Below are 25586 nucleotides of genomic sequence, written 5' to 3'. Positions count from 1 at the left end.
AGTATAATCTTTATTTTGACCTATAGACTATTGTTATACGATTACCCATACTTGAGTTATCCCTAGTCTATTAATTGCTGCCTCCCACATTCACAGTCACATTCGGGCTGAATCTTGTACAAATGTTATTTTCTATTTTATTGGTACGTTGTGGTCAGTCTGTTTGGTATATAAACTCAGTATGTTTGAAATACAAGGATTCATACAGCAGAGGCTGTTATTGGTGTTCTGGACTTAACTGACTGGGCTAGGCAGATAGCAGGACCAAGTAGTGCTCTAGACTGCTCGTACGATTTACGTGTGTCACTGTTCTAATCGATAATTTGCTATTCCCTGATTGGCGGTCTTATCACTTCATACATTAACTGGGTATCCACTCGGCCACAAGTTATAACAAATCGAAACCGTGAGAAATTGTAATAACAAGAGAATTGAAAAAATCATGAAAGTATGTAGGGAACAACTGAAGGAAGATGTGCAAATAATGTGTTTAATGTATAATCCACATATTTTTTGAAGACACTGTAATTTTGTTGAAGCTAGACTACTCATGATCTCAACTATATAACAATTACTAAAATCTCCACAAAACCCCCTTCTGATAATGATCATATGCTCACTAGTTACTGGCTCCATGAGGTATTTGCTCGAGTTCGAGTGTGAAGCAGTAACCAGTGGAGTTCAATCAGGTCTGTTGGGAGATATCAACTCACTGAAGAGATTGGTGAATGGTTGCTCAATTTCGTGGATTGGTTGAAGTTAGACATTAACACTGTCGGATGCTGGCCGGCTCAGTAGTCTAGTGATTAAGGGCTCGTGCGCGAGACTGATAGGTCCTGGGTTCTACTCCCGCGAGGTGGGATCGTGGATGCGCACTGCCACTGAAGAGTCACACAGTAGGACGAGACGGCCATCCAATGCTTCCAGGTTTTCCATGGTGATCTAGCTTCAGCTGACTCATGATCTCAACTATATTTTCATAATCATTAATTTTCTTAGTAAATATTTTATAAAGTAATGTATGGTGAGTTGAATAGTGTGAAAGTATATAATATGAAAGATTATTATTTAAAGTTTTACTCTATAATTATTAGTAGACGCTTAGAATGTTGTATTTTCTCTATTCCCCCATTTCTAAGCTTTTGTTTGATTCATTAATTGTCAAATGTCTTATTATTCTAGATTAATAATGAATTAACTATTCCCCAAAATACTCTGGGTTTTGTATCGCATATAACCAAGTCATGTACATATCGTAATTTCATGTTGCTCTGTTGTCAGACAACTCAAATACATTTTTGTATGAGTTTTGATTAGTAATTTAATTGGGTACGATGGAGAATTGATCTACTTTCTATCATCTTTTGATTAATCACTGGATTAGAAGGAGCGCGAGAACCAATAAGTGTCAATTTGTCTAAGTAAAAGGTCACCGTCGATGAGTGGGAGTGAAAGTAAATGTGATTAGTCACTATTGTGGATAAACAGGCATGCAGTGTATTGAATATTAAATATGTCGTTTCCTCTCTTTAACGACTTGTAATGAGGACTCACCAAGAGTGACTGTTTGTAATTGTGTGGAGTCAAGTATTGTTTAGCGTTATTATGATTTTCTATTTTGGTCGTAAATCATGCGTCTGATATAACGTGATTTAATATCTGTATAGTATACCGTTCAAGCATCAAGCCTAGCGGGATTGTAAACTCTATCGCCCAGTTGAGCCTCATTGTCGTGAATTCACTACCCAAATCTCAATCAATCATAAGAAACGTGGAGCCTGATAATTGAATATGCATAGAACGCTACACAGTGAGTTGAAATCATCCAAATAAATGTCTGAGTAGTGTAGTGGAATACATCAGTCCCAGACAATATAACTCAAGAAAAAATCATTTACTATTGATATGAATGTGTGACCCACTTTTCAGTATATCCTTACTAATTGATATCATTTTTTATTGAGATCATGGGCCGATCAATGATGGACCACCGTTGAAACCCTGGAAACACTTCCGAGAATTCCCATACTAGGACGAAATGGCCAACCAGTGCTTCCAGAGTGATTGGTTTGTGATCTCAATAAAAACTCAACAATCGCCACAACGCGTACTGATGATATCATCTTATTATTCAAAAACTTTTTGACACCATGTTTATCGAATCCATACAAACATTATAAGAAGTCAGCACCAATGAACAATTGGTAAACCAGTGTGCATACTCTATAAAATATTGTCAAATACTCTCAAATTTTACACGTACTTAAACTACGTTGTACTTATTCCCATTTCGCAGTTTGCTCATTTGGTTTAACGGACTGGAGATAATATTTACTATGCTTTGTTGCTAGATCATCGAAACTGTTTTTGTATTGAGGAATGCACTGTTTGCCAAAAATTTCTATTAGAATCAGACAAAAACATAGTTTTACTGACGATCATCTTGAATTTTTAAACCCTTCGTTTATGTGAATGTAATAGTCGACTCTCAAGTCCATCTAGAAACTGTATAAAATACGTGTCTACCAAAGTACCACAACAGTTGGAATAGAAAATAGATTTTTGATTGTCTTCTGGCATCACTGCTTGAAGTCACTAACTTCTAGTCTGAGCCATGTTGGCAGATGCAGACTACCTGGTTGGGGTCCGCGTGACTATCGTAACCAATGGTTGGAAACTTTAAGGTGACATGGCTCAGAATCGATCACAATGGCGTAGGTGTATACACTCTTTATGTTCCCTTAAACCTTAAGATTAAAATTGCCTCATAACGTTCTTCCTTCCTATACTATATCCTTATATACAACCTATCTTTATATACTACCACCACTAAATTAACTACTTCTATGAATCCGATGTTCATCTTGTTGTGCTAACGAGGTATGGCAACTTGGACCGATGCATATATGTGCCTAGTCCTACGTTGTAGCTGACTGACTGACTCTGTTCCCTCAATAGTTTAATACATTCAACGTTATTTATTGACCAAATGTTTAAAATGATATGTAACTTTATATATTTTGATCAGTGGTCTGTTCACAAGTAAGTCTTCATTTAACAGACTAGCTTTGTTCCCTGTATTGAGTCATTTCAGTCTTGTTCCACAAAACTAGTAAAATAGCAGTTTAATTCATTTTTATGTTGTTTACTTGAATCTTTCCATTGACATATAAGACTGCAATTGATCAGTCTCTTATTGGCGTACGTACATTCTGTGCGGATCACCTCGATATTGCCTCAAGTCACAAGTATTATGAGCAGATATGTATAGTGGTTAGCAGTGGAACCCAGGATCCATATTTCTTTCTATTTAGGACTCGTTATCTCGATGTACCTAAATCTGAGTTGATGTTTACTCTGAAACTTGATTCCAGTACCGTTCGCTTCATCACGTTATCCACTTAGCCACTAAGTTCAGATAGACAGTAAATTGTGCAGTAGGGTGAAGCTTAATTCATTTTTGTGTTGGGATGCAGGTACATCCAGTTGACGAGTCTCAAATAGAATGTAACGCCCGACCTGGATTCTACTGCTAATCACCAGCCATTTCTGCTTATAGATAGCAGTTTATTTGACAGACATAACAAACTGCTATACCATCAGGAAGAAGCAGTATTTTGTGGTAAGACATTACATTACTTGTCCACTGTTATATTGATATTTAGATATGAGTAGCCAAAGCTCGATTATAACACCCGAATAGTAACATTGTGTGATACCCCATTTTATTAACACGGAAAAAATAGTTCTATGATTCCTAAAGATACATCTTTTTGACAAATGGTAACTAACACAAAATCCAAACCAGTCAATAAACACAATCTGTAAATATAAGTTTATTGATTGATTACAAAAACTAGATTTTCTATAAAAACAGAACAAAACCTTCAGATTGTGGATACACACTATTAAGGAGTCCCATACTAGGAATAACCAATTGTTGAGTATCCCCCAGTTTTCAACAGTGATCTAGTCAAGATCGATTCATAATTCAAACTATCAAAATAATAATCATAATATAACTCAAACTTACTAAATGATCAATTTTCAAACTTAGCTTTTTACCCTCCACATGATCTTGATCATTCATCAATTTTAAATAATCAATATCCAATTGATATGCAAAAGGTGATTGGTGATTTGTTTTTAAATTGACATTATCACGATGAAACAATTCATGGTTTGTATGTTTTTTGATGGACGATCGATTGTTGTCAAAATATTTATGAATCTTATCATTTCGAATATTGAGATTTGATTTATACATCCAATTTTGTGTTTGTACAGAGTGACTATTGTATAAACGTTTTCTTGTGGTTAACTTTTGTTGTTTTTCCACACGAGATTTATCTGATGGTCTGAAAAAAAGACCGATAAGTTATATACGTGGGAAGTTATCGTAGTGAGTCATAATGAAAAAGGATAGCTGATATCAGTCAGTGAATATCCAGTCATTTAAGGTGATGATTGTAAGTAGTCGACAAGAAATCCTAGACTTAAGTTCGGTGTTATTTGGCACTCATCAACAAGATGTACCTGTAATCTTGATGGGACTAATGCTCCACGGTGGATTCAATCCCAAGACTTAAAACTGTCTAGTTAAATTATTTTAATTAAAAAAATTTTGATGTGTGAGTCTGGGGTTATTTTTTTTCAAATCAAATAATTGAAAATATATCTCAGTCCTAAAGGAGGTCAATCGTGGCCCAAATAGCTCAGTGTTAAAGTTTCTTAATCTGAAGCTAGATAACACAAGGTTGAATTTTGCGGGGAGGATCAAGATTACCAGCACGACTTGCTGATAAGCGGCAAATAGAGCGAAAATGATATATACAGTTTCCTGTCGACCACCTTCGACCATCACTTGACATCACAACATAGTACACTCAATATCGAGTCACTTAGACTAGTGGCTACATTGAAACTTGATCAACAGAATTCGATCTGCACTAAGAAGGATTTGGTATACATGGCAGTAGTCACTACCCAGTGGTCAGTTAATTATGAATATTCAGTCAAACAGACAAACAACTAATCAGTCAGCTTTAGGATATAGTAAAACCAAGCATTGTTTGAAGTTGTTACACATTTCATCTTAACGAAAAGAAATATTAACAAGGTGAGAGTTAAAAAATAGTGGTAATATTCATGAAATAACACTTTTCACTAAACCTTGGACTCATTGCAATTGCATATCATTTGTATTCTTTTATTCTGCTCGTATTTTTTTGAAATCCCATTACACTTTTCGTGATTTTATTCTCATCTTATTAATTTCCTCGTTAACACTTCTGTGGTGAAGTGTCGAGCAGTCTGGATCGAAACATGTGCATATCAGGTTGTTTGTTCATTATGGTTGACATAACCTCCTTTGTACAACGCAATCTTTCATCAAACATTAAACACTAATATGGATAAGAGCTTGTTATGTGTACTGTCATTGACGTACTACATTAACTGACCGAACGCTGAACTGTATATCTCGATGAATGAATTGATTCGAAGCTGACAGGCTGAGAAACTGATTTATTCTGTCGATCTGCAATCCCACATCTCATTCTCAACCACAATTTGTTTATGGTATGGGTTTTTAAAGTAAAACCCATACATTTCCTACCTTTTTTGTATTATTCAAATCAATACGTAGAAGTAGTCTGAGGGTTACAGCAAACAGCTAAGAATATCAATATTTAAACGCTCCAGTAGTAGATTAATTAACTATTTAATATTTTAAATATAATAATACATAACCAAAATAATTTATCATTATTCACAAGGGGGTGGCCAGTAGAGCTAATCCATGTCAGGTAGAGACAGGTATCTAACTCAGTACAATGGAAGTTGGTCGCGCAATTTCGTGAATCGGTTGAGGTTAGATATTAACACCGTTGAATACCGGTCCGCTCAGTGGTCTATCGGTTAAGTGCTCTGGTGCGAGACTGTTAGGTCCTGGGTTCGAATTCCGCGGGGCGGGATCGTGGATGCGCACTGCCACTGAGGAGTCCCACAATAGGACGAACGACCATCCAATGCTTTCAGGTCTAGCTTCAATTGACTCATGATCTTAACTATATCATTATTCACATCATAAAAAACTAACCTAATATTCAATAAACGAATTGTATCGGTTAATAGATTATATTTAATTTGTTTATCTAATTGTTGATCTATATTAAAACTTGGTGAACGATTCACTTCAATTAACCATGGATTTAATTGTTCATCAATTAATATATCAAAACCTAAAATTTCAAATAAATTTGAATACATAAATGATGTTTTATTAGGATTCATATTGAATACTTTAGATTTGTGTATAGTTGATGGTATAATCGATGTTAATGTTGACATTGTCTTAGATGGTTGTTTAGGATGATTATTGAACATGAATTGTTTATTATTCATTGTTGAATATTGTTTAACTTGATGGTATCCAGATTGTTTGGAACTGTGTTTATTATTATTATTACTATTAGTAGTAGTAGTAGTAGTAGTAGTAGTAGTAGTAGTAGTAGTAGTAGTAGTAGTAGTAGTAGTAGTAGTAGTAGTAGTAGTAGTAATGTAATTCTGATTTGATGATTTATGCCTTGAAATACGATAGAAATGTATTAGATGTGGTAATGCTATAATTAATGTTTTAATAATTAAATCATATATTTTATCCCAAATGGTATATGGATTAGATTGTTTCACTTTCTGTATATAATGATTGAAAAATGCAAATGAACGTTTACTACCCGAGATATCATCAGGGGAATGATGATATTCAATATGATGTTTGTTTATAGAATAATTAGTTAATTGTCGATAAATGGAATCCTAGAAATGGAAATGTAAAAAAAGGTTTGTTTCTTTTTTTATATAGGAAAAATAACATATAATATGTATAATTTACAGAACAAATTGATCAGAAGGGGTTTTGTGGAGATTTCCGTATTTTCATAATTGAAATCATAATTCAATTGAAGCTAGACCAGTGGAGTTTAACCACGTCTGTTGTGAGATAACAACTCACTGAAGATAATTGGTAAACGGTTGCTCAAATTTCGTGGGTTGGTTGAAGTTAGACATTAACACCGTTGGATGCCGGCTCAGTGGTCTATCGGTTAAGTGCTCTGGCGCGAGACTGGTAGGTCCTGGATTCGAATCTCGAGAGGCGAGGTCGTGGATGCGCACTGCCACCGAGGAGTCCCACAATAGAATGAAACGGCCGTCCAATGCTTCCAGGTTTTCCATAGTGGTCTAGCTTCAATTGACTCATTATTTCAACTATGAAAATAAGATATTGAATTCAGTTAGATAGTGATTGAATACCAGAAATCATTGTGATATATCTTAATGATAATGAAAGTCCAGGTAACTTCCGGGACATGTTGATGGAGTATTATTCTATATATATTCTTATTGTATAACTATTCAGCAACTAGATTATGTATATCTATATTCATCTTATTATAAGCTTCATTTTGATTTATAGATTATTATTATACGAACTACCGTTCTTAAATTATATTCAGTTTATTGATCATCGTATCCCACATTCACAGCCACATTTGACTCGATCTTGTACAAATATTATTTTCCATTTTATGGTGTGATGTGGTCTGTCTGTCTGGTATATAAACAGAGTATGTTTGAAATAGATTATTCGCGTAGCAAGAGCTGTAATTAGTGTTCTGGACTCAATTGGAAGGGCTAGGCGGACAGGGGATCAATAAGGACGCTAGACTGCTCATACCAGTTGAACGTCATTGATTTGGTGCAGTGTTAAGATTAGAAAATTCGTATTTCGATCGGTGGATAATTCACGTGATAAAAAGCCGGACATAAAAATCACAAGTAATCGGCAACGGCCTTCTTTTATAAGGTCACAACACATTGGATAACAATTTCGTCTTAGTATGAGATTCCCTAATAGTAAGCAGAGATGGATAGTGGCTAGCAGTGGAATCCAGGACGCGCGTTTCGTCCTATTTGGGACTCGTCAGCTGGATGTACCTGCATCTCAGAGTTGATGTTCACTCTGGGACTCGAACCCAGTACCCTCGCTTCAAACGCCATCGCGTTATCCACTCGGTCACTGAGTCCTGATAGCCACTTGCTTGTGTAATGAGTTCGAGTCCCGGAGTGAACATCAACTCTGGGTACATCCAGCTGAGAGCCCCAAATAGGATGAAACGCGAGTCCTGGATTCCACTGATAGCCACTATTCATCTTTCCTTGTAGTGCTTGTGAATTAAAGCAATATCAAGGCAATACGCACAGGATGCACATATGCCAATAAGAGACTGACCAGTTGCAGTCCTAACTCATCGATGGGAAGATTCAAATAAACAATACTAAATGAATTTATTCCCTAATAGTGCCTATATATGACCCGGTTGACAAATTAACCCATAACATTCAGGTCTTCCAGGTAGTGCTTAACTTACAGACCTCTGAGTTGAAATCCAATGGAATGGATTGTTTACTTTAACTAATTCATAGTACGTAACCACGTTCGAATGACATTGATGGGTAACCGCCTCAAACCCCGACATGGTAAAATACAACTGATCACAGCTTCTGAATAGAACCTGAATTATCTCTCGGAATATATGTTAATATATAGGGATAGTAGATAAAAATGTCGTATAAGAATTCATCATTGACCAGCGATCAATGACAGATATACATGAAGTCTAGGCCTCAGTTGTAACGAAGATCTACCAAAACCAGGTTTTCTATTTGAAGATCATATTGTTATTCACCTTTTTCTTCTTCCTGTAACCAATCGAAAACCAAAGAGCCCACTCAAATAAAGTGTCAGGGTATTAACTATTTATAAAGAAGGAGACATAGCTTCAACAAGATAATTATTGTAAACCATGGAGACGACAAACAGTTCTTTCGTCCCACCTTGAGATTCTTTAGCAATGAGCACCATATGATTCCACAGATCCTTGATTAAACTTTTAGATTCAGTAGTTTTCATAAACTTCCTTACATTAATGAAAAGTACCATCTAGGAACTGTTATGACTCCGCTAAAGCCAAGAAAATTGAAGTGTCAAGACAATACTTGATCCAGTGAGTGAGCACAACATGATACTTTTCAACCAAACTAACATTATGCTTCTAACATCTCTTGACTCAAACTCCAAATTACTGAGACGATCAAAAGAAGGTCAAAGGTTTATTCCCAACTTCAACTGATGATAACACATGGCAAGACAACGTGGATATTTATGCATGATGGATTACCTTGAGAACCAGTATTAAATATCTAAGACTGTGTATGTTATGTGATTAGAATTAGTTGGGAGAAAATCGTGTTCAATCAAGATTTCATGATCATTAGCGCTCGTCGTCTTGAAGGAATTAATGATTCCTATAGATTCGAAACATCATTACCAAGCTTCATAGAGTGGGCAGTTATTACTAAAATTATTCTGCCGTGATTGACTTGTAGAACATGGATATTTATAGTAATTGAGTAATGACGGATGTTATATTCACCTAGTCCTTAGTGTTGATCAAATTCTGCTAATCAACTAGTTATATGTGGTAGCTACTACAGATGATTCGATATAGCATTGCACTATTTTTAGATATTAGATAGATTGAGATAGTCTCCAAGATACTCTGGACCTATGTTTCGTGCAAGTTGAGACTACTAGGTCAGGTATAACACATTAGATCAAGCTTAGAAATTCTAGATTCCGTATTTACGAGAAAATTTCATACAGAATATAACTTTTATTGGTTAGATATAGACTTACTCCATTTGGTTCACTTGGTTTAACATATTTCTCAGCGCTTAAACGTACTAAACCTTCATTATATATGAAAATTTTTAATGGGTCACATGATGTAACTAGAACATAAACTCTTAGATCACATTTATATCCGTCAATAAGTAATGGATGTTCAATATATTCTTGGATAACACTTATTATGTTATCATTTATATTTCCTGATATTTTATTCATATCACAATATAAACGAATTCTGAAAAAAGATAAAGGTGATGAGAGGAAGAAAGCAAATGAGAAATGGTCAAAAACATTTGCATATATTTATAGGTATTATATTAGTAATATATTAAGTATTTGATTAAAAAGCAGTATAGAAGAGTTGAATTATGGCTAAAAGTACAATAAGTGATGGATGTTTTGTTCTATTTAAGATTCTTCAGATGAATTTACCTATTACCCAGTGTTAATGTTTACACTGAGAACATCATTGAGTATCAAAGCTGATATCCAGATTTTTCCATACAACGAGTCTTAAATAGGACGAAACGCTCTCTCCTGTTTATACTGCTAGCCACATTCCATCTATTCTAATAAAAACTTGTGACAAGATCATCATAACGACTCAATCTGAATGAGATGTACATATATACCAACAAAGACCATTCAAAATCCAGTCCTAAATATTAACAACGAGATAACTCAAAATTTAATTAATAACGATATTTAGGAGGCTTGAAAAGATTTGTTCAACTCAAGGCTAGTTTTCCAATCATAATCAAAGCGAATTCTGGTATATCTGTGCATCATTTCAAATCATCACTCCTTATCAGTATGGAGAGAGGAAACTATCAAGATGAATATCAGTGTCGGGATTAATAATAGTATCATTGGTGGTAATAGAAAACTGATATATCCATCTCAAATACCCTGTGATTGGCCGATGAGTGAACACAGACATATCTGGCATACCATATATTGCTATGCATACTTCTATTCTTTTTACTTTTCTCCATAATGTACTGCTGTTGTGGTCTATATTTAGTTATAAACTGAATCGTCAGATGATTGAGTACTAGTGTGTTACATAATTAGACAACACTAATGTTGTAACTAAAACACTAAGCGTAGAGACAAAATGACTCGAGGAGAGAGAATCACATTGTTTATGCCAAATTTACAGTACCATTTATACAAATTAGGTTGGAATTTAATAGTTGAAAGCGTGAGTCAATTGAAGCTAGACCACCAAGGAAAACTTGGAAGCATTGGACGACCGTTTCGTCCTACCGTGGGACTCCTCAGCAGTTAGCATCCACGAGATTCGAATCCAGGACCTACCAGTCTCGCGCCAGAGCATATAACCGACAGATCACTGAGCCGGCATTCGATGGTATTTATGTCTAACTCCAACCAATCCACAAAGTTGGGCAACCGTTCACCAATTGTCGTCAGTGAGTTCCTATCTCACAACAGACGTGGTTTGAACTCCACTGGTCACTGCTTCTCACTAGAACTCCTGGATTTACCTCTTGAAGTCAGTCACTAGCTAGCATGATTTCCTTGGTGATCTAGCTTCAATTGACTGACGCTTTCAACTATGAAAATACTAAATCTCCACAAAACCCCTTCTGGAATTTAATAGTTGACATTTTCAAAGCCTTTCAACCCACGATATTTTATAGTCATATTACAGTGTTATCCACCAGTTATATCTTTCTTACAGTCACTATGGCTAAACTTTATTAGTCACAACTGATTACTAAAAAAGCGTTAAATTATACGGTCATCTAAGTTCATTGTTGATATATACACTTTCTGTAAACGTGTCTAATCCAGCTGCTTAAGTAGGAAAGCCGATAGTAAAAAGCTTTTACCAATTAACCTGAATAAAAGGTATATGTATAACTCATTCATAAATCTGTCCATTTCCCTCAGGAAATATGCAATATGATTGCAGCCCGACAAATTTCAAATGTAACAATAATAATAATGAAATACATAGTCAGAACAATGTAGAAACTATTTCATAAACTTAATTTACTTCACCTCTGTTGGGATGATCCTGAAAATTTCTCGTAATCGACATGACAAGCTCAGGATACATTAAGAAGTATTTTATCCAATCAGCGTTTGATTAGAAGTTTTGTAAGAAACATCGCGAAAGATGAAAAGTCACATGTAGAGGTTCTGATTGGCTGATAACTACACTGCTACTATGTTTAGTAGTATTCTAGAATTTTCAGGAAAACCCAAGGACTTCTAAAATACTATAAAAACCCTATATTTTCTGTACGTAAATGAACCTTTGGAGTAAAGTGCTTCTCGTATATTTTGCGCCTTTCCTCTCGTGTTCAAGTCGCTGTGTAGTTCTAGCTTGGGGGGGGGGTTAAGAGAATAGCTTAGGATCCGAATATAGCGTTCAATCACCAAGGCTTATCAGCCTCTTATTACGTAGAATGACTAGGATCAAACTATCAAAGTATTCAGTGTAATAAAAGTAAACAATTCACAGTTATCTGTCATTATGATATGACTTTTATTTCACAGCTCATAAAGTACGTTCACGGCTTGACTGGCTTTAATATGATTTACAAGATTCGCAAGCTTTAGTTGACTATGGTTTTAGATTCTGGCTAACAATGTTGTTCATGAGACACTTTTCTGTTCATCAATTGGCACTGTGTAATTAAACTTACCTGGATTCCAATGGTGAGAAATTCAAACTTCATTTAAAATATTAACCATCTGTTCATTAGGCTAATGAATCCAGATAATCGCTAATGAATAAAATATTTATCATCATTATCATTGATGATGGTAATAATAAAATTAGCTTTGGAGGTTTGTCCTGTCATGATATTGATAATTACCACTGATATTACTGTAATCCATAATCTCAAACTTTAATTCCCATTGGCTCAAAATTGGTCTATATCTTTTTGTGAATCTTACACATTTCATAGTATCGTGTATATGTGGTTCCAACTCATTGGTAGAAAGTTCTCTAGCCTGAAGTAAGCTCTTTTGAAAATAGCCGTTAAACAAAGATTTTTCATCTTTCAACTAGCTTTTGACCAGCGTGATAAACTTATACTAATGTGTATGTGTAGTTATTACATTTGACGATAATAGGATTTCAGGAAATTAAGAATTTATCCATAAGCATTTATCAGTTTTGATAAGTAGAATAATTGTATAGAATTCAAGTATTTATTTATTAAACAAACTTTAAATTCAGGTCTGAGGCAGTTACCCATAGTTACATAATATCGGCGACTGATTGAAGTTAAAAATGAAAAATAATGTATCCCGACTCTGTATTTTAAAGATCCAGCACTCATCTCAAGACCTGAAGGTCCTTGGTCTGATTCCTGGCTGGGATGAGCACCTCCTGCAGAAGAGCTCAACACTAGAACGGAGCAGCTGTTCAGTCCCTCGTGGTTTCTGATGACTAACTAACTAGGGTCAGTTCGTGATGTAAATTATAAGAAAGAAAATTTGATCGGTCGGTTGCCTATATTAAACGAAAATTTTACACAGACTTATCTGAAATTTACGAGTTAAGCATAATAATTCTCATTTGTTTAAAAATGGCCTCCAAAAGTATAGAATAAACGAAATTTCAAAGTAAATGGTAAATTGATTAAGATTCGGTAGATTACTCTTTTTAAACCATCTTAGCAATCAATTAAGTTTACAGTATCAACTAGATGTGCAAATCTATTTATCTACAGCTACTTATCTTTCTTATTTGTTGTGTGCATTCGTTGCTCAAGGGAGATGTACAAACATGAAATCAAAATGAACCAACTCAGTCATTGGTTCTGTTATAACCCGATGAGAATTATGAATGGTAACGTTTGAGAACTATTAATGGACCAATACGATAGATATATTTTTATTGTATAATTGTTGAGTAACTAACTTGTGCATATTCATGTTTCTCTTATTATAAGATTTATTTTGATCCATAGACCATTATTATACGATTTACCGTTCTTGAGTTATACCCAGTCTATTAATTACAATCTCCCACGTTCACAGCCACTTTTGGTTATATCTTGGACAAATGTCATTTTCTATTTTATGGTACGATGTGGTCGTTTTAGTTTGTATATGAACCCTTACTTACTTACTTTCGCCTGTTACTCCCAATGGAGCATAGGCCGCCGACCAGCATTCTCCAACCCACTCTGTCCTGGGCCTTCTTTTCTAGTTGTATCCAGTTCTTGTTCATTCTTCTCATGTCTGTCTCTATTTCTCGGCGTAATGTGTTCTTTGGTCTTCCTCTTCTCCTTTGACCTTCAGGATTCCATGTGAGGGCTTGTCTTGTGACGCAATCGAGTGATTTCCTCAAAGTGTGCCCTATCCACTTCCAGCGCCTCCTCCTGATTTCTTCCTCCGCTGGAATCTGGTTTGTTGTCTCCCACAGTAACTTGTTGCTGATAGTGTCTGGCCATCGGATCCGAAGTATCTTGCGTAGACAACTGTTAATAAACACTTGTATCTTCTGGATAATGGCTTTCGTAGTTCTCCACGTCTCCGCCCCATACAATAGAACTGTTTTGACATTTGTATTGAAAATTCTAACCTTGGTGTTGGTTGACAATTGTTTTGAGCTCCAGATGTTTTTCAGTTGTAAGTATGCTGCTCTTGCTTTGCCGATCCTCGCCCTCACATCTGCATCTGATCCACCGTGTTCATCAATGATGCTGCCCAGATATGTAAAGGTTTCCACATCTTCCAAAGCTTCTCCGTCAAGTGTAATTTGATTGGTGCATATTGTGTTGCATCGGAGAGTCTTGCTTTTCCCTTTGTTTATATTGAGACCTACTGCTGCTGAGGCTGCTGCTACACTGGTCGTTTTCTCCTGCATTTGTTGTTGCGTTTGTGATAGAAGAGCCAGATCATCCGCGAAGTCTAGATCGTCAAGTTGCATCCTGCCTGTCCACTGTATCCCGTGCTTTCCTCCAGTCGTTGACGTCTTCATGATCCAGTCTATTACCAGGAGAAAGAGAAACGGTGAGAGTAGGCAACCTTGCCTTACACCAGTCTTTACTTCAAACGAGTCAGTGAGTTGTCCTCCGTGGACGATTTGGCAGTTTAGTCCATCATAGGAGTTCCGTATGATATTGACTATTTTCTCAGGCACGCCGTAGTGTCGAAGAAGCCTCCATAGTGTTGTCCTGTCCACGCTATCAAATGCCTTCTCGTAGTCGATGAAGTTGATGTAGAGTGATGAATTCCATTCGATTGATTGTTCCACAATGATACGTAGAGTTGCGATTTGATCTGTGCACGATCTATCCTTACGAAATCCAGCTTGTTGATCTCGAAGTTGGGCGTCTACGGAATCCTTCATCCTGTTTAACAATACTCTGTTGAAGACTTTCCCTGGTATTGAGAGGAGAGTGATGCCCCTGTAGTTGTCGCACTTGCTAAGATCACCTTTCTTTGGTACTTTGATCAGAAGTCCTTCCTTCCAGTCTGTTGGTACTTGTTCTTCGTTCCAAATCTTACTGAAGAGGATGTGTAGTATCTTGGCAGTTGCTGCTACATTTGCTTTCAGTGCCTCTGCCGGGATGTTGTCTGGTCCCGCTGCTTTGCCGATCTTGATTTGTCTAATGGCCATGCTGATCTCTTCAATTGTTGGTGGGCCAATATCGATTGGGAGGTCTGTGGGTGCTGCTTCGATGTTGGGTGGGTTCAGTGGAGCTGGTCGATTCAAGAGTTCTTTGAAGTGTTCTACCCACCTGTTTCGTTGTTCTTCAATGTCGGTGATTACTTTGCCTTCCTTGCTTTTCACTGGTCTTTCTGGTTTACGGTAATCTCCAGCAAGTTTCTTGGTTGTATCATACAGTTGTCTCATGTTTCCCTCTCTTGCAGCCTTTTCCGCTGTCATCGCTAAATCTTCCACATATTTACGTTTGTCGGTTCTGATGCTCCTCTTTACTTGCTTGTTTGCCTCCGTGTATTCGGCTTGTGCCTTGGCTTTTTCCGCTCTTGTTCGGCTGATATTGATTGCTGCCTTCTTGTTCCTTCTTTCTTCAATTTTATCCAGTGTGTGATGGTGCTTCTTTTGGCCCAGAACCTCCTGACATGTTGAAATGATTGCCTCTTTGATACCTTTCCAGTTGCTCTCTGTTATAACACTCTCCATGGTAGTTCCCTCTCCATTGAGTAGATCATGAAAGGCCTGGAACCTGTTGCTGAGGGCTATGTTGAATTTGTTGAGTTTGTCAGCATCTCGAAGATAGGCTGTATTAAACTTTTGTGATGTTGTCCGCACCGTTGTCCAGTGCTTCTTGAGTTTTAGTTTCATCTTGGCGACCAGCAAATGATGATCGGATGCTATATCAGCTCCTCTTCTGGTTCTCACATCCTCCATCGTCCTCCTGAACTTTTTGTTGATGCAGATATGGTCGATTTGATTCTGTGTAGTGTGATCCGGTGAAATCCAAGTGGCTTTGTGTATGTTTTTGTGTGGAAATGTGGTGCCACCTATGACCAGTTTATTGAAGGCACATAGGTTTGCAAATCTCTCACCATTTTCGTTCCTTTCTCCCAGTCCATGTTGTCCCATGACGTCTTCATATCCAGTGTTGTCCTTTCCAACCTTGGCATTGAGATCTCCCATCAGAATGGTCAGGTCTTTGGTTGGGCACTTCTCGAAGATCGACTGCAGCCTATCGTAGAATTGGTCTTTAGCGTCTTCATCGTAGTCGTTGGTCGGCGCATAGCATTGGATGACGTTCATTGTAATGCCCTCTCTCTTTGTTTTGAAGGAGGCTTTGATGATCCTTGGTCCATGAGATTCCCATCCTATAAGTGCATTTTGTGCTTTTCTGGACAGCATCAATGCAACTCCTTGTGTATGTGGGGCATTTTCTTCTTCATGACCGGAGTATAACAGAAGTTCTCCTGAAGACAGTCGTTGTTGTCCAACCTGCGTCCAATGCGTTTCACTGATTCCAAGCACCTCCAGGTTGTATTTTCTCATTTCTGCAGCAATTTGGAAGACTCTTCCGGTCTCCCACATTGTCCGGACATTCCATGTACCTATAAGAATTGTTGCTCTGGTTGTAAGAAGGTGCATCGGCCTCATGACTTCCGAATGAACTCGGCTTTCATCATGAGACGTCATAATTATTCCTTCTACTCCCAGGGCAGAGTTTAAATGGTTTGAATGATTTTTTCTGGTTAGCGTTTTTTTAGCGAGTTGATTTTCTACGGGATGGGGTCGCTAACCCCATGCCCAACCCTCCTCCTTTACCCGGGCTTGGGACCGGCAGCAACCCCCAGAGGAGCTACAGGCGGAGTTTGTATATGAACCCGGTATGTTTGAAATACACAATTTATACCGCAAGGGCTGAGATTGGTGTTCTGAACTCAACAGGTGGGGCTAGGCAGGAAGAAGGACTGATAAGAACCTTAAACTGCTCGTACAGGTTTATGCGTCCTTTGTTATGGTCGATAATTCACTGGTCTCTAATTTGCGGTACCATTACGATATATATTATTAGGACACAAGACCACAAGTTATAACAGATTCAATCAAAATTAGATACACAGAAGTGAACTGCTAACAAATCTTTTTTCAGTTAATATATGTTTTTGAAAAAAAGTACTATATCTTAGGTTACTGCTTTGAAGAGGAGTTTACCGAAGAGCTTTTTCTACTTTTTAGAATCAATATGGGTCTGTAATCTGCAGGGGATGCTAATTTACTATTTATGTGTGAACTTGACTGCAGTTTATTGATTATTATTATTCTGAAATGACCTTAAAAGAAAGATGTACTTCGACTAATTTTCTCACTTTATTTTACAACTGTAAACAAAATAATATGAAAATCTTAATGATGATTTTTTAGAAAAAAGAATTTTTAAAAATTACTGAGATGAACTACTTTCTGTAAAAAACAGATATGTTCCTTAGCCAAAATGATTACTGTTAAGTTTCCTTAGAGATTGGCCCAAGAATAACTTATTAAATCTAGTAGGAAGCAATATAGACATATTTGATTCCATCGACATGATTTCACGCGGCAAAAGTTTTAAATGATCTGAAATCAATACAAATTTATGCATCTTACTTGAAATCAAATAAATTCCTGCCAGTGATTTCAATAAGATGATGTAATTTGTAAAGTGTGTAAGGTAGTAGTTTCCAAACAACGTTAGTGTCATAATGTTGTCACAAAGTGACAGAAATTATGAATTAGTGATTGGAAAGTGTTCTGGGATGATAAGGAACATCTTTAGGTTAACTGGAGGATTTTAGAGCAAAACAATTCTCTCACAAAATTTTATTTATTTTTTTAAAAAAAATTGTCAGCACATATTTTAGAAATTGAACCATTAAGCTCAGAGAACACAGTACTTGTGAAGTGAAAACATCCTACTCTCCAATTAATAATCACGGTTCTCGTGTGGAACAGAACCAAGTAGTCTCGCTGTACCAGTATGGCTAAGACTAAAAATCACTTAATTTATAGACTGATAAAGTACTCCTCATATTTATGAAATTACAAATGTAGTAATGTACTCCAGTAATATTTAATCCCAGTGTACTAGTTACAAATTATTTAAACTCACAGCTTTCAAGTTAACCTAATAATCAGAATTGAGTTGATTTAGAATTCTGTTACAGATTAGTTTTAACTGGAGATCATTTGAAAACGACAGGGTACCTAACACTTATTTTATTTTAGTATGGAACTCAGGTGCTCGTACCACAGACCCAACGAGAAGTTAAATGCAGGAATTTCAGATATCACAGGGGGTCGGCGAACTAGCATATGATGATTCAATGCCATTTGTCGATGAATACTTTATCACATACATAGTTGAACTCCACAAGGTCGCGAGTTCATTTAGAAGCCACTAATCATTGTCCGCACGACTGGTGCTTGATATACAGGTTTGTTGAAATCGGATTAGTTTGGAGTTCGGTTGTACCACATATTCATTTTTCATCACCATCCATTTCACTACAAATCATCAGTTGAAATCAATCTGTGGGCAACTTCGAATTGAAATAAACTCCATAAGTTAATGGACGTTGTTCACTGATTGCTCAACTAATGTAAAAATAAAATCACCAAAACTACTCATTAACTGATCTAATAACATTTATTTGATTAAATAATCGACTGAATGATACCAAATAAGGGAATCGACCGGTTAAGAGATTCGAGATTTTTGGCATTAAAATGTTCAAACTGTACTATAAGTGTATTTTAGTGCAGATATAAAATTATTTGGCAAAGTGCCGAGTATTCACGGGTGATAAAGACTTAGATTTGAAACCACATCAATTAACAAATATTTTTAGGGATATTTTGTATAGAATGATTTATTTTGTGGAGTATAGTGACAAAGACAATTCAATGTTAACATTGGGGAACATATAATATCCCGGGCAAGCTATGGTTTAATTTGATTAGTACAGTAAATAAACATTAAAATTGGTCTAATGAACAGCACATAATTTAAATTAAACTTATTGCAACTAAGTAAATGATCACTCAGAATGTAAATATGAATGCACCGGAATAAGGTCCTTCAACTCAGTACTAACAAATTTGTTAAATATCTTGGAGTCTCTAAAGTTTGTCACACACAAGTGATTGATGATGTATAGTTTTAACAAAAATTTACATCATAATGAAAACTAGTAAGTTGCCTGTTCAATTTAACCACATATTGATTTCAACTCCCTGCTTTATTTGAACAAGCCATCATTAATTTGGAACAGCTATTCTTTTACAATAAAAATAACAACGACAACAAAAAGATAACCATTTCATTTACTCACCCATGCCCCATAGCTCCATTAGCTGGTTTTTGTATAAAACATGGATTACACCCTTGTCGATATAATTTTCTGGCATAATTTGAAAAGTATCCATATTCTTGTGGTAGGATCCATGTATTTGGCATAAAATTATATTCGTCTGGTTCAGCCTTCTGCATTCTGGTTAAGGCGAACAAAAGATAATTAAATAGACTTTGGGTTCAAACTTAAGTAGGATTTTGTATGAAACCAAAGTGGAGAATAGTCAGTTTATCCACCTAACAAATCGATATAAACGTAACTAGTTACGGTTGAATCGAGATATAATTACCAGTATAGATCTGTATCTAGATCGATTAATTTTTCTATTGAATATAAACAGAAAGCTGGTTTGCGTTATGAACCTATCCAGAACATTTTTAAACGCTGTTTACCACCTGTTTACGGCTACTTCAAGCACCTGAATAAAAGCCCTATTCAAATACGTTTACTAATACTTTCTGATAAGTATTACATACGATCCCTATTTTATGTAATACGACTTAATCATAAATACAGTTTATAATCAACAGCAAGACAACAAGTGTAAATGTTCTAAAGTTCCAGTTACTCCATTTTTTTGTCATAAAATGCATATGTTTAACGAAATATATAAACAAAGTAATAAGCCATTATGACAAGTTTATTACTAACAGATTACTATTATATATCAATTACACAAGTCCAAAGTAATAAAAATGGTTGGCTGAAACTTAAGAGTTCACTTAGCTTGAAAGTTAGTAAAACATTTTGATAAATGGTTAGCATTTCACAAATGTGCTACAGCCAAAAAGTGACTTTTTAAACACTAAGACTTCTACAAACTCTATTGTTTCAATCAACCATAAACAAATTAGGATTCAATAAAAGTGTCTGCCAGTAGGAATGAGAAAGTGAGACACTTCATATAGTTTTTCTGTGACTATACTGAAATTTCGAAAGCTCAGTATAAGAAAGTAAATGTTCAAAAATAGTTTTTCAGATCATACTTAAATAAAACTTTTATCTTTAAGAGCATATCGTTTCATTTGATAAAAATGTGGTTTTACCAACTTTATCATCTAACATCCGAGCAGGCACTAGTCTTACAGTCATAAACTATGCAGACACACTTTGTCATTCTTCACAAAACCAAATTCCATTGTGATATGGAAGAATCAGCAACACCTAGTGGCTTCAGTAGCCTATCGCTAGATGTTTAAATTCAACATTTCAAGTCTAACCATACTTTATTCAGATATTACTGCACTGAAGCTCATTATTTGTCACAAATGTGTACCAAGATTTTCACGCCATGTAAGTTGTAGAAATCAGTTGAAGTATTGTGTATCTTCAGTTACAAAAAACACATGAATCGATCATACAAATCCTTAGGTATGTTTTCGAATACTCAACACTTATTAGTTTCCAATTGGTCACTTTAGGCTAAGAAACTATAAACACGGGTATATTTGTCATTTTAAGGAAACCTATATCATATTTGAACCTTATTCTACTAATAATATAGAAAAATGACTCGTAAACTCACGGAATTTAACAACCTAATTGTCGAAGTGAAATGATAAGTATAGTTCGACTCGTAAGCAACTAAAGAGCCATGAAAGTTTTGCAAATAATTGGAGTTAATCAAGTATTAATAACACACATCATTGTCTAATATGATATGCTTCGTTTTTCGGTGCAAAATACACTAAAATTTGAATCTAAAAGCCACCTCTAGGGGAAACAAAGCGACTTCCCCACGAACGCAAGTTACCTTGAAATATACATTTAATCTTTTTTGAAAAAAAGGATCAAGAAAGTTCAAACCTTGAGAAATTTTTGGTAAGGAGATCCTTGCGACATATTTCAATCATACCAGGGAAGTGATTGGCACGTTGATACGGCTCCAATTTCATAATCCTCTCCAAAGGTAAAACGTTATCGCTCCATATTAAATATCTTAACTGCATGTTACATTTAATATGCACATTACGCGTCATTGATATCATCATTATTAATTACCGTGAATCCTGCCTCTCTAATGCACTGATCCACTGAAAAGACATAGAGTTCGGTTTAAATTCAAACCTATGTTATAGCGTGAGTCTTTCAAGTTGGCTTTGATTTCCTCCTTTTTCCTTTCTCTCATAATTTTAAGATATTTGCTGTTGTGCAGTAGTTTAGTGTTCCCACCGCACTTCCACTCGTTTTTACTATCGTGATTTGAGAGGCTTGTTGAATTGATTTGATTTTTGATTGACGAATCACCTTCATCTAACATCAGGGAGAGTTTATCGAACCTGAACACAAAACCACGTAATCACAATTAATTCTCGTTTATCGCGCTATTTATCACACTACCTAACATTTGAAACCAGACAACATAAATGACTGAAAGCATCTGTGCAAAGGTTCATCCTATCTTTAAGAGAGCTCAAAGATGGAGTTAATAGCACTTAATTCGGTAATTCATCTTATTAATTGTTCACTTAATATAATAGGAAGAATCCTACACTGAAATTAAGTAATGATGAACCTTTAGGTAATAGCCTTGAAAATAAATTGCCCTGAAGTATAGAGAATCACAAATCGTCCTAACATCTAGACCACCATTTCAACAATTGCTTGAGCATGTCGCAAAAAGGGCAGTGATTTAGTACTTGTTGTGATTTCACTTTGCTTCTGAGTATTTGTTGTACCAAGAGCATACATGTCCTACTTTAACTGAAATTATTCCGGTTAAGGTTTCAACTTTTCTTAAGGTCCTCTTCTTTGTAATTTTTTCCAGTGAATTCTGCCACTGGTGATTACATTGTCTGTCTTGTCGTTTTTCTGGCTAATGATCGTATGAGATGCTTCCCACGCCGTTCTGTAACGTGATCTGGTACGGATGTATGACAGAGCGCCTTCAGCTAAACGAGTCCACTGTGTAGCTGTAAATAAATCCTCAAAATCAATAGCTCATTAAGTGTTCGACATTGGATGCTGACCACATTGTTTAAGTGGACTTGTTTAACTGAAGGCGTTCGGTCATGCATCCGCACCAGATCACGTTTCGAACCAGCGTGGGAAACAGCTCCTACGTTCAGTATCCAGATTAGAGTAAACGTTTCTCGATATATTGATAACGTATCAAATATATCTTTCCAATCTCTTCGCATCTGACTTCTGATTTCATTCGGTTGGGGAAAGCTTCGAATATAGAAGGTGTCACTGGTTGCTAGTTGTCAAACTAGAAAACTAGTCGTATCTTCAACTAAAACTAACGTGGTCAGCATCTAATGTCAAACACTTACAAATCCATTGATTTTGGGGAATTGTTTACAGCTACGAGTATAACATTCTTTTCGTAGAACATACATCATTAGTTTTGTATAAATTCCGCAAAAACATCTTACTTTTGTATTCTCACTATTTCATTTGTGTAGGAAATTTGTTGGCTGATAATCAAATCCCAGTAAAATATGTATATCAAAGAGTGTATTTGGTTAGTTTCTTTTAGGGGGGGGAATGAATAAAATCATCATCTGTTATCCGTATTTACTTTCTTTCTTAAGTCGTAGAAATTCCACATTTCTTCTGTTTCTCCAGTATCGATATTTCACATTTATATCAAGAATATTAGGAACTTAGTTTACGTATACTATTATACTCACTTTGTGTCCCTTTTTGAAAATCGCATTTATTCAATTAATCTCTCATATAATACAGAAAACTATGATGATTAGAGTTATTACACGAACTAAGAATCCCAGAAATAACGTCATTTAGGCCAAACGAAACTAGATGGGAACAAACGAATGTATTGTATTTAGAATTCGAAATCAGGCAGTCATCAAGTATAGAGGAATCATTAGTTCATACAAATATCACAATAACATTTGTATTGTTTAATTAACAATCATTTTTAGAATCTATTGTGACATGTATAACATGTTTACACCACCGCGATTCTTGAAATACAAACGCTATCTCCACCGTCTATTCTTCTGCTTTATTGGCCACGGCCTTTGATTAAAGATTATAATAGTATTATAGCATCCTTACAGGTCTTCCCAAACTACGTTGGAACTTTGGCACGGATCATTATTAAACAATACTACCGGATTTAATCTTTTTCATTTTCCTGTTAGTTCCATCACATGTAGAGGAAACTTTGTTAATCAAATGAACTTATTTGTGGTTGTTATCTCGGAGAGAAACTTTCAAGTAACATTCATTTTATAACACTGTTTTTAATTTTGTTGCACAATATACCTTTTTATATTTTAACTGTGATTTGTTAGCTTTCGCTCTACCCACAGACATACGCTTAGGTTTGTATTGTTAATCCTTTTTGGTATATTATTGGTAACTTTGCGTATTGTTATATCTTGAGTAGACTCTTTTACTGAGATCCATCACAAATCTCATACTGTTATTTTGTGGCTAGGAACTCTATATATTAACACATCTAATTAAATGTAATTATATCAAATTTGACCTATCGGGAATACTTTGATAAAATCTACATCTCTTAATGCCAAATTTAGTAATTTCCGTACAGAAATGTACATTTCATCGCAAGTTTGAGTTTCGTTATGTAGGATATTATATGTTTCGAAGATTTTTCTTGATCATTGCCCACCGTTGTACAAGTCTTGTCGTTTATGTTTCCATTACAGCTGATATTTGTAGTGTTGATTTTTCTGTATAATAGTTTTTAAAAAGAGTATCAGTTTTTTTGCGCCATCTAAAACCGTCTAGAAAGTCTGTATATAATTACTTTGTTTCTCTGGAATGAGTTAATACACAGAAACTGCTGTCTTAAAGATGATTAAGTAAACTTAATTTGTAGATAGTGTTTGGTAATATCTTTATATTATAGAGGCGAATCCTTAAAACCAATAGTTCTGTAAGTCTTCGAAATGTGATGCTAACCGCGTTAGTTATACTGGACTCACCTAGGTGAGGGCGCTCAGTCACACGTCGCACCAGATCACGAGTGCGTACGTCGTGCTACGCATCCCTTTTTAACTACTTGCCAGATTAAACCAGACGTTTCTTAGACATACCGATAGCCTTCCAAATATTTCTTCGGACTCCTTCACTCCTGACTTCTGATTTGGCTGAATTGGAACACCTCGACTGTAAAGGTGTTAGTGGTTAAGGCGTTGACAAACTCCAATTACTAGTGGCATTATTAACATTTATTTGTAGATATCATTAACAAAGTTTAATTTGATGATTTCAAATGAACTGAACGTTGGACAGACTGTTAAGAATCGAAATAATTATGTATTTGAAATAACCGGGACACGAGTAACATACGAGATAATGAATATTATTTCAGATATGCATTGGTTGTTTGAATCTTCTCACTGATAATAATGATAATAATAATGTATTTCTGCAAGAGCAGGTACACACCATTTTTACAGGCACGATCTACAATTTACAACATATTCTGGTTCATAGTATGCATCCCAAGCAGGGTTGTTTAGTAATTATAATCTATAAAAGTTGATAGCAGTTCATTCGTTCAGAATAATGTGTTTTCATCAGAATTTTTTCCAAAGTGGCATCGCGTCCACGTTACATTCCAGTTCCAATCTCAATGGAAAGTGTTTTAGGGTTTTGGTATTTATGTAATGCAGCTTTTTAAGTTTGTGGTTGTTATAAAGTAGACTTGTGGGGCGTCTGGTTCGAACTATGACCTTGGGAAAGTGCGTTCGTCGAGCTTGTTCCAGATGTCGGAAGTTACATAGCTTCACCCCCAGAGCAAGATCCTGAAGGGGGAAAAGAGAGAAACCGAGGAGCAGCAAGGCATTTGAATATGAACGATGACCAATGCTTAACATTTATTAGTGGAACAGATGGAGGTGCGATAAATTATTAGATTAATTTGATACTAGCTCATGTTGCTAGGGTGAAATGTGATCAGGGGCTCCAGAGGAGAGAATGCAGTTATAAAGAACAATGAGTTATGACATTTATCAAGGTGGGGTAGGTTCGAATGAAGGAAGGGAAGTCAAGGTTGGAATGAAAAGGG

The 25586-nt window shown here is 35.8% G+C and overlaps 1 protein-coding gene across 1 annotated transcript in view; it reads right to left on the bottom strand.

The window, feature by feature from the left end:
- The window catches only part of Smp_155240 (nyd-sp30 tubulin tyrosine ligase-related), a gene marked incomplete at both ends in the record, with an annotated part of 39860 nt that extends 18335 nt beyond the window's left edge, over positions 1–21525 (bottom strand). Inside the window, 7 exons of the mRNA XM_018797810.1 lie at positions 4073–4358; positions 6269–6422; positions 6738–6819; positions 9761–9929; positions 11148–11195; positions 19556–19714; positions 21383–21525. Of these exons, the coding sequence (XP_018652815.1) occupies positions 4073–4358; positions 6269–6422; positions 6738–6819; positions 9761–9929; positions 11148–11195; positions 19556–19714; positions 21383–21525 (1041 nt within the window). The remainder of the gene's footprint in view (positions 1–4072; positions 4359–6268; positions 6423–6737; positions 6820–9760; positions 9930–11147; positions 11196–19555; positions 19715–21382) is intronic.
- Between the last annotated feature and the right edge of the window lie 4061 nt (positions 21526–25586).

The sequence above is a fragment of the Schistosoma mansoni genome, chromosome 5 (assembly GCF_000237925.1).
Source record: "Schistosoma mansoni strain Puerto Rico chromosome 5, complete genome".
NCBI lineage: Eukaryota > Metazoa > Platyhelminthes > Trematoda > Strigeidida > Schistosomatidae > Schistosoma > Schistosoma mansoni.
This window is presented reverse-complemented; position numbering and strand designations above follow the sequence as displayed.